At 41.1% G+C, this 17,361-nt stretch overlaps 1 protein-coding gene across 1 annotated transcript in view; it reads right to left on the reverse strand.

Moving 5' to 3' along the window:
• Positions 1 to 17,361, reverse strand: part of MCF2L2 (MCF.2 cell line derived transforming sequence-like 2) — a gene marked incomplete at its 5' end in the record, with an annotated part of 252,251 nt that overhangs the window by 37,221 nt on the left and 197,669 nt on the right. Inside the window, 4 exons of the mRNA XM_039242331.1 lie at positions 6,499 to 6,624; positions 9,801 to 9,872; positions 13,265 to 13,357; positions 14,439 to 14,531. Coding sequence (XP_039098262.1) covers positions 6,499 to 6,624; positions 9,801 to 9,872; positions 13,265 to 13,357; positions 14,439 to 14,531 — 384 coding nt within the window. The remainder of the gene's footprint in view (positions 1 to 6,498; positions 6,625 to 9,800; positions 9,873 to 13,264; positions 13,358 to 14,438; positions 14,532 to 17,361) is intronic.

A 17,361-nucleotide genomic window follows, 5' to 3' on the forward strand; every position in this document is an offset into this window, starting at 1 on the left:
TATATTGAGCAAACTGTGAATACTCTTTTAAAATGATTTGCTGCACTTCTGAAATTCTAAAGTAAAACTTGAAGACATAGACTCTAGTCATTTCTATGGTGCTTATGGTGTATTTTCTGTGCTATTTTTCTCTTTTTTGCTTTGTACAGTTTACATGTGTAAACTGTGGTGAGTGAAACACTCAGTGAGGAATAAAGAGCCCCCAGCTATAAGGACTGTGACCCTAAAAGCACAACACGCCTGTTTGGCTACACAGGCTCAGTTTGACCATGGTCCAAGACAGATGGGTAACAGGTTCATGAGGACCCCTGAGAAGTTCTTCACTGTATCCATATCCTTCCAGGAGCCACTGTGGTGACTGCAGTGATTGCATTCTCCTTGAAACCCATTCAATGTCTACTATATACACATAAATAATGCAGGAAATATGTTTTCATTAAGGCAACTGGCAAAAGTAGGTGCTTAGTCTTTGCCACATGAACAGCTATAATTGATAGTTTTTATTTTATTTGTTTTAAGTTTACTTATTTTACTTTGGGGGGGCATGAGCAGGGGAGGGGCAGAGAGAGAGGGAGACAGAGAATCCCATGCAGGCTCCCTGCTGTCAGCACAGAGCCCAGCACGGGGTTCTAATCCATGAACTGTGACATCATGACCTGAGCTGAAATCAGGAGTTGGGCACTTAACCAACTGAGTCATCCAGGTGCCCTCGTAGTTTGTATTTTAAAATTTATTTATATTCTACCTCATTTAAAAAAATTGATATATCTTATAAAAATATGTACAATATAAGCAAACAGAAAATAACCAAGGAAATTAGGGTGAAAAAAAGATGAAGAGGTTGTACACAAAACCCATACACTAAAGCCATGTAAACCTGCTGCAGACAAGGTTCTGACCTTCTAGTGGGTAGTACAGAGGGAAACACAATGAACTGTATGATACGTTATGCCCAAAGACATACCCAAACTAGTTGTTCAGGAAACACACAGTAATTCCTATTAATGAGACATGAGAGAAATTTCTCCCATGGATCCTGGTCCTCAATACAGAAACACTGAGTCAAATACTGAACACATTCTCAACCACACCCCAGAATAGATAGACGAGTAGATTTTAGGTAAGCCGTTTCTGACAACACATTTGGTGAATGTGCAGGCATCACTTTGAAGCACAGCTGGTAAAAGCAATTCTAGGAGCCTGAATGATGAGGAAGTGTGGAACAAGTCTAGGTGTGTATGTACTCTCTAATGACCTGTGGAGGGTTGGGTGAGGTTAGATAAGGTGTCTGCCAAGGCCATGAGGATACTGCCTGGTCTATAGCTTTGCTGAAGACGCAACCTTAGACAGTGATGTTGTCTTTATCACCTCTGCTCTTTCCACGTCATCCCTCCAACAGCCACAGCTGTTTGCACCTCAGTAGGCAATTGACCAACAAATATGAATCCAGAGAGGGGCCAGCCAACTTGACTGCTGTCTGACCTAAGGCAGTAAGCCACAGGAATTGTGGCTGTGAGATGCTTTATAAGAGAGCAGGAGGTGTAAAAAAAAACAAGGTAGCAGAGCAATAAAGAAATTGAGTCACCAGAAACTATGAGGAAGAGGAAAAGACATGGACAGAGGGAAAGAACCAGTCAGTGGGTGGAGAGAGGAGAAGACATCGGGTGTGTGGATGTATCTGGCATATATAGACAGGGCACACAGGTGAAAACCTCCACTCTCTCCCAAGCCAAGACCCTAGAGCTACTATGAGTCCTGGAATTATCCCATCCTCACCTCTGTGAGCCTGGCTCTGTCATTATTCTGACTCTTCCTGAGGCTCTATGGTCACCTATTCCAGTAAGCTCATCAACACTGGGGGTCAGTGGAGGGAACTGCTGGGTGTTTTGAATCCAGCTGAAGCAGAAAGGCTGCATGTCATTCAGGCATTTTTATACACTTTCTGGGGACCACACTTGTGATGGGATTGGACATCTCAATGCTCAAGGCCCATCCTGCAGCAGCTGAGGGTGTGTGCCCTATGCAGTGCTGACAAAGGGCAGGTGCAGACATATTACCACCAGCCAGGATGCATGCTTGCATGAAGGCACCCCCACCTCCCAAGGGAAAGGGCAGGGGGATTCCTCTGAGCAAGATCAAAGATGACTCTTGGCCATCTTTTCAACCATATGTATCCTTTCTTTCCAATCGGATTGCATTTGGTCCCAAGGCCAGAGACCACGTGCATAATTCCTGCAGATATATGTCCCCTTGACATGTTATATTAATTCATTTACCAGCATGAATACCGGTGGTGGGGGAGGGGGGAGCATGAAGCTAAATGCTCAGCACTGTGAGGAAACTAATTCAATGATGCCCCAGTACTAGATTGAACAGTGTCTCCAAAAAAAACCTCATGTCCACTTGTGACCTCAGAATGTGATCTTATTTGGAAATAAGGTCTTTGAAGTTGCACTTGGCTAAAAGGAAATCCTCCTAGAATAAGGTGGGCCCTAATCCAATGACTAGTGTCCTCATGGGAAGAGAAAACAGAGATGCAGACACAGATACACACACAGAGATGACATCATGAAGACAGGCAGAAACTGGAGTGACGCAGCTATAAGCCCAGGAATGTAGAGCATTGCCGGCAACTACTAGAAGCCAAGGGTGAAGCAGGGAAGGATTCTTTCTTAGACTTTTCAGAGGGAGCAAAGAAAGGCCTGCTATCACCTTGATTTTTTTACTTCTAGTCTCCAGAACTGTGGAGCTTTGTTATTGCAGCTCTAGGAAATGAATATATCTGCAACCAGGTTTTGCAGTAATAATGTAATATTGTGGCCATCACTTTGGTGTATTGAATCTTTAAAAACATTTTTTAATGTTTATTTATTTTTGAGAGGGAGAGAGAGAGAGAAAGCACGAGCGGTGGAGGGGCAGAGAGAGAAATACACACAGAATCTGAAGCAGGCTCTAGGCTCTGCATTGTCAGCACAGAGCCTGATGTGGGGTTCGAACACATGAGCAGTGAGATCATGACCTGAGCTAAAGTCTAACGCTTAACCGATTGAGCCACCCAGGCACCCCTGGTGTGTTGAATCTAATGGCTATGAATTCAGAGATACAACACAGGAGCTATTCCAAAACAAATAAGCACGTGAAAAATCAGATGGCCTCCTCCATATGGGAAATGATGGCAAAATAAACTAGCAACTGTTACCATTTTTCATGTGTGGAATTCTGTAGGTAAGACCTCTGATAGAAGAATTTCAAATGTGACTACATCAGCCAAATGAAAAATCTGGCTGAGAGAGTGTCCGGTGAACATGGTCTCAAGAAAGAGACCACTTTTGGGTGCCCAGGTTTTCACTCCTGGCAGTGACAGCAGTGTGGTAGGGATATATACTTCTTGCACAAAGACATAGGAAACATCTGGATAAATGCATCAGCACAAAGTCAGGCTAGAATCAAAAAGTAGAAGCTATAGGACAGAAAAGCCCCTTAATACAATCACCAGAAGCAAAGGGGTTCCTTCCTTTCCAGTCTGATCAAGCACCCAAGGAAGTCAGCCCTAGGGCCCTTTCTTCAGCATCTACCAGCTGCCAGGCACAGTGCTAGCTGCTTTTATTATGATTTAATTGTCATTAACTCCTTACAACTGCCCTTTGACACAGGTGTCTTGAGCGTGGGAAGAGGCACAAGGCAATTTCACTGAGTTGTTAAGATTATTGGTCTTATCTCTGTAGCCAACACTATGGTAAGTAAAGTAGGAACTTAAATAAAATACCTGGCCTTAGCTCACAAAGCTTGCAATAAAAATATATCCTTTATTGAATGGCATCATTTGTTCCAGAAAATAAAAATGTTTAATTCAACCTTTACTATTCAACTTTGGAACTTGTTCCTGGCAAGTCAGTATTTAAAAGGACTCTATACATATCTCTATTTTTATGCATTGGATTGAATACAGGGGACATCTTTTTTTTTTTTTTTTCAAATAAATGATGTATCAGTGTTCCATAAAAGAAAGTTTCTTAAAACAAAAAAAAAATTTAAGTTTCTATGATTAAATTAAACCAAGAACTAACTGAGTGTACAACAGGAATAATATTGTAAATATCAGGAGGGATTATTTTCCAGTTGTTTTAAGTATGCATTCACCCACTGAAGTTCAATGTCTTTCCTTTTCAAAACCAGGTTAATATTGGATACCAAGTAGTGAAACTAACAGGGTAAGTTCTGGGTTCGTCCACGCACTCAGCACCTGATTGTAAATACCTTGTGATAAGGTTCTACAAGCTGAGTCAAAGAATCTCAGAGTCATAAGATCTGAGTTAGGAGTAGCTGAGTTTCTAATAAACTCTAAACAAAATCAGATGAAGAATGTGTTGAGAGAATGGCACCCTGGGTAGGGAAGGAAGAGGTCCAAGAAGTAGTCCAGGCTGACACACAACATAGACTTGGGTGAGTTAACTCACCTTTCCATGGATCTATTACTGAATCAGAAACTGAAAATTTCACGGCCTGCTCTTTCTTCCATTATTCAGCAGGATTAGACAAAACTGTCAGGGTAAAGTAGCTAATGTACTAGATGTAAATCATTTAAAATCTTAGTGAAAAAAACAATAGAGTTTATGTCAAAGGCACAATTCTGAGGACATATGGGAGAAAAAAATTCTTTGCATTTGATGTAAAAATGTCTAAAATTCTATATGCTGGTTCATCTCATTTGCATGCAAGATGCCTTTAAGTGAAATTGGAATTCTATTTACTCACATTTTGGCAATTATTTTCTCATAACTTCCTCCTATGTTACTTATACTTAGAATAATAACTGGGAATTTCCTGCCCTGCATATGGTTTCCAAGACATTCATTTGATTCAGGGAGACGGATATCTAATAGGAGTAGCAGACATGTGTTCAAAGATAAAAAAGAACAGGAAGATGTCGCAAAATGATCAAACAAATTGCTCCCTTGAGTTTCCTTAAATAAAGAAGGAAAAAATTATTACCAAGAAAATGATCCCCTCCCTCACGTATGCTGTGGTTCATGAATACCCTTCTGAATCATGCATCAGTAGTAAGCAGAGAGCACTCTTGAGTCCCAGGGGACAGTAACAGCATTCATTGCCTGGATCACTGCTGGCCCGGTGGGGCTGCTTCTGAGATGCTGGCCAGAGAAATAAATACCAGGAGGGAAGGAAATAAAAAGACCAGAGTTTTTGGCCCCTAATTAATTTTTATGGTTTGACTTAAGACCAGGAAAGAAAAGAAAGGTCATTTCATTTGCCTACATCTCAATAAACAGTATGTTAAAACCAGATAAAATTGAGAAGGAAAAGTATCTGTCTGAAATATAATTCTCAGAATGCTTGATCCTTGGGTGGTAGACAGAAATATAGCTTCACAAAGAGGGCCATGTCCTAATCCCTGGAATCTGAAATATGTCAGTTTGCATGACAAATGGGAATTAAGATTGCTGATGGAATTAGCTGATTTCGAGATGGGGTGATACCATAGATTAATGGGTGGGTCCAATGTAATCACAAGAGTCCTCAAAAGTGGAAGAGAAGCAGAAGAGAAGGTCAGAGGATGATGTGATTCGAGAAGAACTTTGAAATGGAGGGAGAAACCATGAGCCAGGGGATGTGTATGACCTTAATGAGATGGACAAGGCAAGGAAACAGATTCTCTTCTACAATTTCCTAAAAGGAAAGTAGGCACCTTGAGTTTAGCCTGGTGAGACTGTGTTGTAATTCTGACCCATGGAACTATAATGTAATAAATTTGTGCTGCTCTAAGCCACCAAGGTGGTGGTAATTTTTATGGCAGTGATGAAAAACTAATCCACCTGAGTCAAGATCTAGAGTACCTCCCAGTGAAAACCAGCTGAATATCAGTGATGGCCCAGTCCTAAAGAGCCCATATAGTTACAGAGGATGGCTTGCTTGGAATTCCTGGGACTGAATTGCTTAGGATTTTACCCTAATGCCTGGGTTGAGAGAGTTCAACTCCTCAGCATTGCCTCTTTTGGTATTTTCCTTCAATCATTTGGATTAAGGGATGTACGATATATGCTTGTCAGACCTCTTCTGAGATCTGTGAGGTAAAAATGGAGTTAGACTTTCACTTAGGACCCATTTTCAAAGCACTTTGCACCAAGAAAATCTGAGTCAAGAAGGAAAAATTTTTAATCTTTTAGTAGTGCCAGGAGTCAGAATAAATTACTCCTTCATACTTTCCCCTGCCCATATATGTTCTGGTCCCTAAATCCTGGCTTTTCCAAAGTGTTGGTCAGTCTCAATAGTCAGGACCTCAAGGAATACAACACAAGATTCCTGAAAATGTTCCCTCGATTCCTACAGCACAGATTTGCGGAACAATTTAGGCTACTTTCCTCAAAGTCTGATTCCTTTACCAGAGGCCATCTCTCTAACTTTGACATAAGCTATCAGCTACCTTTGTAGTAGTGTGCCTGCCTTTTGCTGAGATGTTCCAACACTTGCTATGGCACATACCGGACATCCAGTGACTGCTGCCAGGTCCACGGCCAACTCACAGGACTTGATCAAATCCTCCATCATGGTCAAAGCTTGTTGTAGTTCAGCTAAGAATGCTGAATCCTTGGACCTCTTTGGCCCATTCTGTGGAAACAAAACGCCTTGTTGGAAATCAAAAGATAAACCATCTACCAAGTGAACAAGGGAAACATGACAGAGATAAGGAGCCACCAATACAACCAGCAGAAAGAGATTGAGAAGGTGGATACATGGGTCTCTTCCCTGCTTCCAAGGAATGGTGGCTAAAGGTACTTGCAGGTTTATATCTATGATAACCGTACAAGCAAAATAATCAGCTGCACTGTCTATATATTGCACTAATGAAGAATGAAGCTCATTAAATCACGGACATTCTATTCCTGCTATATAAGGAACATACTGACCCCCCCTTTTTTTCAGTTTATTTATTAATTTTGAGAAAGAGAGAGAGAGAGAGAGAGACAGGGAGAGAGAAGCCAAGCTGACTCTATGCTGATGCAGGGCTTGATCTCACGAACCTCGAGGTCATGACCTGAGCTGAAATCAAGAGCCAGACACTTAACAGATGGAGCCACTCAGGTGCCCCCATACTGACCTTTTTTGAAGCATGAAAAGACCAGGCCCTTTATATAGGCTGTTCTCCCTATTTACATCCCTACCTCCATCCCTTCCCCAGGGGCCTATTGAAAAGTACAATCTGAGTATCATATTCCTGTGGGTAAAATTATGTTTAAATCATCCCAGAGGAGGATATTTGTAAACTCCTATAGAGGCAGAGGATTAGCTGCCTGCCATGTGGAGGCTTACTAATGAGTAACATGTAAATGCCATAACTGTTGGATTTGCCACACTGAATCCCCTGCTCCAGCTCTGCCCTTTCTGCCTCTTCTCCTTCCCCAGTCTTTCCCACATTCTATCACCGTGAAAGACATGAAAGAGGTAAACCAACATAGTCTGCACCTCCCAGACACAAAAACTCATCATTAAGCGGAAAAATTGTAACTGCTAATTCAAGAGACCAATGCTCCGGTTATTACTACTGTGATAGTTAGGATACAATAAAGATGATCTTTTCAGTGTGAAAGTCTTTTGCTTCAGTTTCAGTATTTTATTCCCCTGCTACCTAAAGAGCATATTTATCTGTTATCTGGTAAATACTAACAAAAAAATTTTGGTTTCTTCCATTTTGTTTTTAAACACATCAATGTCTTCTTTTTTTAAAGCTTACTTATTTATTTTGAGAGAGAGAATGAGCAGGGGCAGGGCAGAGGGAGAGAGCGAGAGGGAATCCCAAGCAGCCTCTGCACAGAACCTGACATGAAGACTGGATCCTACCACCATGAGAGCATGCCCTGAGCCCAAATCAAGAGTCAGACGCTTAACCAACTGAGCCGTCCAGGCACCCCTAACACATCAATTTCTACAAGAAAGGACAGACAGCTCTTTGCTGATTCCCTCCCCCATATAGCCCCACCTCTGTTGAGATGTAAGCAAAGGTTTGTGTATTTTCCTAATCTCTGCCTAAGCATGGGGGATCAGCTTCTTTGAATCAGGGATGTGAGTGACAGGACCAACGAATGGGGCAATACACGCCTCCACTGAACAATCTACCACGCATATTTACCTTCTCACTCATAGGCTCCAGGTGCTGGTGAAAGACAACAGATTCTCACCTGAGTTTTTTTTGTTACGTCATCAAAAAAGGATTCCATCCTTATACCAGCTTTCTTCCTCTTTACTCAACACTTAAAACTCAACTTCCTGGGGTGCCTGGGTGGCTAAATCGGTTAAGCATCCAACTTTGGCTCAAGTCATAATCTCGCTATGCGTGACTTTGAGCAGTTCATGAGTTGGAGACCCGCCTTGGCTCTCTGCTGTCAGCGCAGAGACTGCTTTGAATTCTCTGTCTCTCTCTCTCTATTTGCCCCTCCCCACTATTTCTCTCTCTTTCAAAAAAAAAAAAATATATATATATACATATAAACATTTAAAAAACCCTCAACTTCCTTTTAGAGACTCAACTGCTTCTGTTCTCTCCCCTTCCCACTAACCTTCCTCCCACAAACCCAGCAGGTAGCTACTTTTACAGTGCATAATGTAGGGCTCAGAAACATCCTTCCAGGGGTGCCTGGGTGGCTCAGTTGGTTGGGTGGCCAACTTTGGCTCAGGTCATGATCTCATGGTTCATGGGTTCCAGCTCCGTGTCAGGCTCTGTACTGACAACTAGCTCAGAGCCTGGAGCCTGTTTCAGATTCTGTGTCTCCCTCTCTCTGACCCTCCCCTTCTCATGCTGTCTCTCTCTCTCAGAAATAAATAAAACGTTATAAAAAAATTACAAAAAAGAAACATCCTTACAAACATTATTAAACTAACTCAGCCTAGCTCCATTTGCTCCAGGCTATAAAATTATTACCTGTTTTGAGCTTCTCTTAATTTGAAGGGGTCTGTACCATATATTCTGAGAAGAGAGGGCATACAAATGACTGCTCCTCACATTTTTCTTGTTAAAACCAGAATATTCTATAGGAAATTTAAAAGAAACCCCACTGCTAAGTCACAAATTTCCTCCCAGTGTGGTATGGCTCCCATCTCTTCTGAAGGGGACCCTGGCTATCTTAGCATTCACACCCATAAACACACTTGGAGGGGAACAGGGCATAATGTAGGCAAATTAGATATACCAAGAAGTACAAAGAAGTAAATATAAATTATTCATAATCCTACCATGCAGGAAAACCTCAGTAGAGATTTTATCACATTTATTTCCAGTCTTTTATGTATGCATTTTACATATTCACTTAATTTTGTATTCCTGTTAAAACATTTTTTAAAAGTTTATTTATTTGGGGAGGGGGAGTCTGAGTGGAGGAGAGGTAGAGAGAGGGAGAGACAGAATCCTAAACAGGCTCCATACCATCAGTAATGCAGAGCCCAAAATGGGACTTAAACCCATGACCCTGAGATCATGATCTGAGCTGAAATCAAGAGTCAAAACCTGACCAACTGAGTCACCCAGGCACCCCTCCTGTTAAAATATCCTATGAAACAAAAATAGGAAACAAAAATATATTACTACTTATCCTGTTACAAACCTCACTTTGAAATTGCCTTTAATTTTTTTTGTTTTTCCTGTGACTATAAATTACAGGATACATGCTATTTTAGAAAATATAAACCATAAAGATCATAAACAAGAAAAACAAAATTGCCATAAATCCTCCCAACCAAAGACAAATATCATTAACAGTTAGTTATATAAGAAAATACTTAACATACAGTACCTTAGCCGAACCTCTTTCCTGGTCATCTGGGTCTATCCCCCAATCCTTAGGAGTCTCAAAGTCCAGCAGTCCCTGCATTAACCCAAAAGCCTTATTGGACATCAAAAAGCAGAATGCCAACTAAATCTACCATGCCAACAATCTCCACTCAATGCCAAATTAACAGAGGATGTATGTAAGTTTGTCTGTGACAAGTAAGAGGGAAAGAATGGCACAGATTTCTTTCCACAAACAGAATCATACTGGACGCTATATTCTGGAGTCCATTTTTTCCCACTCAGCAACATATCATGAACATTTTCCCATGACATTATGTTTTTTTAAACATGTTTTTTAATTGTAGCAGACTGTTGTATCCTGTGGATAAATCATAATTCATTAATAACCCCTACTTTTAAATATTTAGGTTCAATAAGTTTTACGATAATAATAACCTTTGTGCGTTTTTCCTAAGGATAAATTCCTAGAAGTGAAATTGTCAATGTTAAAAGTCTTGATGCATATTTCCAAGTTCTTCACAAAAAGACTATGTTCCCACCAGTCATACAGTGAAAGCTTGCTTCATCAGCCCCCACCATGCATGGAGTATTAACATTTAATCAAAAAGTGTTGCCAATTCAATCAACAGAGAAATCCTACCTTATCGTTGTTTTAATGTGAATTTCTCAAATAGCTGGTGAGGTAGAACTTCTAAAAACATGTTTGCTATTAGCATTTATTCTTTTGTAAACTGTCTATGTCCTCTGTTCATTTTTTTATTATTTTCTTTTTTATTTCAGCTTGGAGGTATAATTGACATCTAAAACTGTTAGGTATTTAAAGTGTATATGTTGATGATTTGATATACATATATATTGTAAAAGGATTGCCGCCATCTAGTTAATTAATACATCCATTACCTCATATATTTCTCTCTTTTTTTCTTTTTGGCAAGAACATTTAAGTTCTGCTCTTAGCAAATTTCAATTATACAATACACTGTTATCAACTACAGTTACAAGATTTTACATTAGATCCTCAGACCTTATTCATCTCATAAGCTGAAAGTTTATACCCTTTTACCAGCCTCTCTCTATGAATTTTTTTTCTAATAGTAGTCTATTTAATTTTTGTAAAAGAGGAAAAATTAACATCACTCCTATGACACGAGTTACATTACACAAGAAATCAGCATGACCACCGATTCTACAAAATCCTTCCTGTAATAAGCAAAATTTACTGTAAACAAATGTACCATTTTCCAAATCATATCTTAAAATCCAGGCAAGAAAAATTGTCTGCATTAATTATTATAGTTTCCATACATAGCCTGTTTGAGATAAATCAGGAGCTCAATAAACATGAATTTCTGTTGTCCCTAAATGCATCTATTTCTAATATATGCTAATATATAATAAATTTATTGTTTAATCAGCTTGCCATTGACTCATTAGATGTTTTGTAACTTATGTGCTCAAAAAACTCTGTCATGACTGTTAATTTTCATAATATCTCAGAAAAGATAAAGTATTTCATAGGTATCATTTCTTTTTTGTTCTTTTTTTTTATAATTAACTTCTATGCACTCATTAGTAGGGATGCTGACCATCTGTCATGTAACTATCTTGCTAATATTATATTTTACCCAATTTTTCATGTGTCTGTTTTTAATGGAATAATCTATCATTCCTTTCCCATCCTTTTGTACTAGGAAAAAGCTTTCTCACACCAGGATCCCATGATCCTTTCTAAGCCATGAGGCAATCAGACATCCATGCTCTTAAAGGAGTAGATGGTAGGCATTTCAGAATGAGCTCTGTCCCTCAGGGTGGAGAACACTGGAAAGTTCTTCCTTCCCTCAGAGGCGAGTTGGTTTGACTTGTTTTTCCAGCACGCAGTGAGCATAGCTATGGGAAAAACTGGTTTGCCTTGAGTAGCCTCCATGGTTTCATACAGACCCCCAAGGAATATTTTATAGTGATTTGGTCTCTTGTTTCCTCAGTGAAATGAAACTAACAAAGTTCTTTAATTACTTTTTACCTGGACTACCTCACTTATGGTCCCCACAAGCATACCAGGAAAGTACTAATACTACCTTCATGTTACAGTTGAGGAACCCGAGGCAGAGAGAGGTTAAGGAATCTGCCTGAATTCAAGCAGCCTAGAAGTGGCAGAGCCAGATCCACACCCACAATGGCTAACTCCTCAGTCTGGGTTTCTAATTACTGTGCCCTGCAGTCCTCTGGCTATGGTACAGAACTTTGCGGTTGCATTAGCATCACTTCATCACACAACACAACAGCTACATGTTCCAGGAAGCTTCCCAGGGGTCAGCACTGAGCAAGCTCTCTTTATGCATTACCCACTTGCCCCTCATAGCAGTCCTGTGGAGGAGCTTCCAGAATCCCCATTTCACAGAGAAGAAAACCAAGGCTGAAGAGGTCCAGTAATGCCACAGCTGGTGACAGCAGAGCCAGTCCAGCCTTGGTTGGGGCTGCAGATGCAAAGCTGAAAGGGGCAACTTTTTCTGATGGCAGAATGTTAGCCAATGAGCTTAACTTCCCTGAGCCTCAGTTTGTTCATACACCAGAGACTTTCCGATTGTGGGGATTAAATAAGAAATTTACATGGGAAGGTACCCAGTAAATAGCAGGTGCTTGTGTTTTTGTGTTTTTTTTTTTTTTTTTTTTTTTTTTTTAAAGAGATGGTAGCCACTGGGCAAGAGCTGCTTATAAAGGTTAATTCAGAACACAACATGGAGAAGTGGCCTGATCCTTTTCCTCGGCTCACACATGGAGAGGCAGCCTTACAGAGCCTTCTCTCCTATTTGGGGTGCCTGGAAGTGCTCCCCGTCAGGTGTCCTGATGTCAGAAAAAGAACCACGTAGGGGTTCAGCAGAGCAAAATTCATTCTTTTATGTTGCTCTTGAGAAAGATCTTTAATCTAGGGGTGGAGGTAGATGTTGCAAAAGGAGAAAAGACTCCAGTGTTGCCTTTTCCCTTCCATTGTTTTAAAATACATAAAAATGTGACTTTGGGGAAAATCACATCTCTTTTCTGAAGCTCCTTGCCTCATCTGTAAAATGGAGCCGATGATATCTTACCTGCTGATATCTTACATGAGAGTAGAGAGGCTCTGGCTGCCTCCCAACCCTCTCAGCTGCCAGCAGTGGGAGGAGAGGGGGCTCCTTTCTCCCTTTGCTCCCAAGAATTCTCCTGCCCCAAACCAGCCTCCTTAGAGATTCATGCCTTGGGGTGCATGTTGGACTAGCCAGGCTCCCAGGTCCCTTTCAACCCTCTGATTCTTTGGTCTCACTCTTCACTGAGGTGTTCTGCCTTAGATTTGGAGGACAGAAAAAGACTGGAGGGTAGATCTATCTTCACCTTTGGAAGACAAAAATCACAACTCTACATGTCTAAGGAAAAGAGCACCACACCACGTGCGTGTTTTCCCAGCACAGGAGAGCACTGTCTCATTGACTTTACCTTCAACAGCATCTGGTATTTTAGAAGTCTCTGGCTTGGTCCTCTAAGATACTTAAAAAGAGGGAGATTGTGATCCAATTGGCGTTGGCACACCTTTAAAAGCCAAACAGAAACAATGTGAAACAAAACAAAACAACACGCAGAGAGAACAAAGTGGCCGCATTTCACTACAAGAAATGAAGGGCTCCTCATGGAAAAGAGGTGCAGCTGTCTTGACCAGCTTTGTAAAGCTACTGAGTTGTTGGATCCCTCAGGAACAGTGTGTAAAATGAGAGAAAGGGGAAAGAGAATGGGTTGTCTAGTAATTGTATATGCAACTAGGGAAGCAGGACCGTTTATTTCTTTTAGAAGTCAAGTCCGGTAGGATGCAGTGGAGCACTTCAAATCCTGAAAAAGAGGGAGCCTGTGTTTGAGTTGGGGGTGATGTTGTCTATTCAGGCCATTTTGAGTCTGGAAGTTACATGATGAGTGATGAATATCATTCCAGGGAGCTCCACAGTGTGGCCTTCGGCCTTAATTCCACTTAAAATACCCCATCTTAACTTGAGAAATTTAACGGAAGACCATGGGGGAAAGGAAGGGGAAAAAATAGTTTCAAACAAAGAGGGAGGCAAACCATAAGAGACTCTTAAATACAGAGAACAAAGGGTGGATGAGGGGGAAGGCAGGGGAGAGGGGAAAATGGGTGATGGGCATTGAGGAAGGCACTTGTTGGGATGAGCACTGGGTGTTATATGTAAGCGATGAATCATGGGAATCTACTCCCAAAGCCAAGAGCACACTGTATACACTGTATGTTAGCTAACTTGACAGTAAATTATATTTATGGATGAAGAAAGGAATGAATGAATGAATGAATGAATGAATGAATGAATGAATGAATGAATAAATAAATAAATAAATAAATAAATAAATAAATTCCCCATCCTACAAGAGAGCTCTGGTTTGCTCACCAGGCTACAGCTGCTCCTCACAGGCCCGTCCCATAGAAACCCAGGGCAGCATCAAAACTTCCAACACATAGTTTCAAAATAGGAGAGACTTTTAATAAATACAAATTCAAATGCCAAATTTCCCTGCCTGGTTCATACTTCTGATTTCCTTAAAGACTTGGTGCATGCAAACACTGTGCAGGGAAAGCAATTTGTGGGAGACTCTGTGGTCTCAATGTTACCCCAAAGAAGGCGCAGTCTTGACATTCTTGCCAGATTGCCCTAGCTCGGGGCAGATTCTTATGGTATTTAAAATACATCTGAAGATCTTCTTTCTGAAGGAGGGGAAAGAATTGGAACAAATTAATCAGGTGGCAGTTTTCAGGAAGAGAACAGAATGATACAATTTATTCCTTTGAATATTCAACAAGCCTGAGTATTTTCATGGTGTGAGGAACTGGGGGTGAGTGATAACCTTCTGTTGGGGTGACTGTGTGATGGGAAGGCAACCAGAGGGCTCTAAACAACCAGAAGTACTGAACATGGACATGAACGGGGTGCTGTGGGAGCAACTACAGGAGTCTGGTTAATCCATAAACCTTCCTTCCTCCTCTGCTCTTTATCCAGGACATCACTGCCCACCCACCCCCCCTCACTGAATAGCTCTGCAGTGAGGGACAAAATTGACAGAAAAGGTACTGGTAGCTCATAGCCCCATCTTTCTCTCTCTCTGTCTTCCTATTATGGTCATCATAATGCCAACCCTAGGGGGAAAACATTCCAGGAGACAACCAAAAGATAGAAACACCCCAAAAGGAAAATATGGCAGTTTGGACAGAACAACATAGATCTAAGTCCTTTGGGCAATTCTCAGAGGAGCAGGCTCTGCCTCAAACATCACCTTCCACCTACAGCGCCAGACTCCAAGATTGGAAAAATCACACAACTATCCCAGGGCTAGAGATGAAAGATTCCCAGTTCTGTGTGGCCTATTTCTTGTTGCCTCAAAGGCCATGAGAGATGGGCACATACCTATCAATACCCCAGGTAAAAAGGTTGCCCCAAGCCTGTGGAGTCAGCTTGCCAGCTCTATTCACTCAGTAGGACCTGGCCCAGAACAGCTGCACTTGTCATAGGGCCTGTGCACTCTGGTGGAAAAGTCCACATAGATGCATCCTCGTAGACTTCTATGTCCCTATTCTTCTCAGGCCAACCCTGATGTCTTTCATGTGGACACAGGCTATTTTTTTCCCTCACAGCTTTAGCTAGGTCTATTCTACTTGTTCTTCTTTTTTTTAAGTTTATTTATTTTTATAGAGAGACAGAAAGTGAGTGTGGAGGGGGCAGAGAGAGAGGGAGAGAGAGAAAGAATCCCAAGCAGGTTCCACACTGTCAGTGCAGAGCTCGATGCGGGACTCAAACTCACCAACCGTGAGATCATGACCTAAGCTGAAACCAAGAGTCAGATCGATGCTCAAACAACTGAGCCACCCAGGCACCCCAAGGTCTATTCTACTTCTAAACTCACTGCTGTAGTGAATGCTTTCTGTTTCTGTAGTTTCTGTAGCTCTCCCCCTCTGAAACTTCAGCAACTCTGTCCTTTGCTACTCTCTCCAGGCAAACTACATGCATGTGTGTATGGAAAGGAGATGACCCTTGAGGAAATGTTGTTCAGACAGGTTAAGGAACTAAAATAATAACTCCGAGCTTAACAATATGTTCATTATTTATACACTCAAGATCTACTGAGTGCCATTGATATGCCAGGCACTGTGCTAAGTATATTTGTTAAATTCAACAGCTTCCAGAGCAGAGTAGCCTACACATGGGGAAGACTCCTGCCATACCAAAGGCCAGGCTTATAAAATACTAAAAACTTATTAAGGCATCTCACCTGCATTGGGTCCATCATAGCACAAAAACACTGGCCTTTAGAACCCAAAAGAATTCAAGGTTTCACTGCTTTCAACACAAAGGGAAATTTGTGTTGAAATCCTAACCACAAAAGGATTCTTCTTTAAAAATATTTTTTAAGGTTTATTTATTTTGAGAGAGAGAGAGAGAGAGAGCATGCGCAGAGGAGGGGCAGAGAGAGAGAGGGAGGCACAGAATACAAAGCAGGCTCCACGCTCTGAGCTGTCAGCACAGAGCCTGATGAAAGGCTTGAACCCACAGACCGCGAGATCATGACCTGAGCCGAAGTTGGAGACTTAACTGACTGTGCCACCCAGGTGCCCTAACCACTAAAGAATTTTTTTTTTTAAGCTGGAGGAGACATTGGAGGTCTAGCCTTCCACCCAATAAAACAACCTCAAGAGTCAGTTCCCCAAACTTTCCCAGTAACAGAGGCAACTGGTTCTCTTGATGGATGCTGAGCAGAAACCCGTGTTCCTGAAACCTTCCCTCCTTGGTACTATGTCTGCACTTTGAGTAATGCAGAACATTATAAGCCTTCAAAGACCAAAACACAACTATTGGCCTAAATTTGCTCTTCAATCCAAAAATCCTTAAAGAAAGGATATACAGTAACCAGCAGCATAAGAAAGTGCTCGATTATCCTCACCTCCATGCAGAATAAATCAGGAGGCTAAAAATATTGCTACCAAAAGTTCCTAATTACACATGATTGTTTATGCATTAGGACAGTGGCTCTGGTGGTGGATGGTCCAAGTTCAGTTCTTGGCTTTGTCAGTTACAAACCAAATGGCCCAAGTTCAGTGACTTAACCTTCCTATACTTTAGTTTTGTCATCTATTAAATGGGCTTATAACAACAGTCAACTATGGTTGCTGTGAGATTAAATGTGATGATGTACTGAAACTTCTCAGCAAATGCCCCATACATACATACATACAGAATACATACAGAATACCCAATAAATAGTAGCTATTGACAAAGCACTTTTTACTTTGTAGAACCCTTCTGCATATACTATTTTATTAGATTTCCACAACAACTTTACATATTGGTATTATTAAGCCTATTGTATGAAGAAGGAAAGTTAGACTCCAAGGGTTTAAGTGATTTAATGTGAGGTCATGCAGATAGCAAGTGGCTCAACTTAGACAAGAAGTTACATTCCTAAGTCCCACCCCAGTGCTCCTTCAGCCATGTCTGAAAGCATGCTCTTTTGTGCCATGTCAGATATCAGAGCAAAAGGAACTC

The sequence above is a fragment of the Hyaena hyaena genome, unplaced genomic scaffold (assembly GCF_003009895.1).
Source record: "Hyaena hyaena isolate Hyena2069 unplaced genomic scaffold, ASM300989v1 scaffold_213, whole genome shotgun sequence".
Lineage (NCBI taxonomy): Eukaryota > Metazoa > Chordata > Mammalia > Carnivora > Hyaenidae > Hyaena > Hyaena hyaena.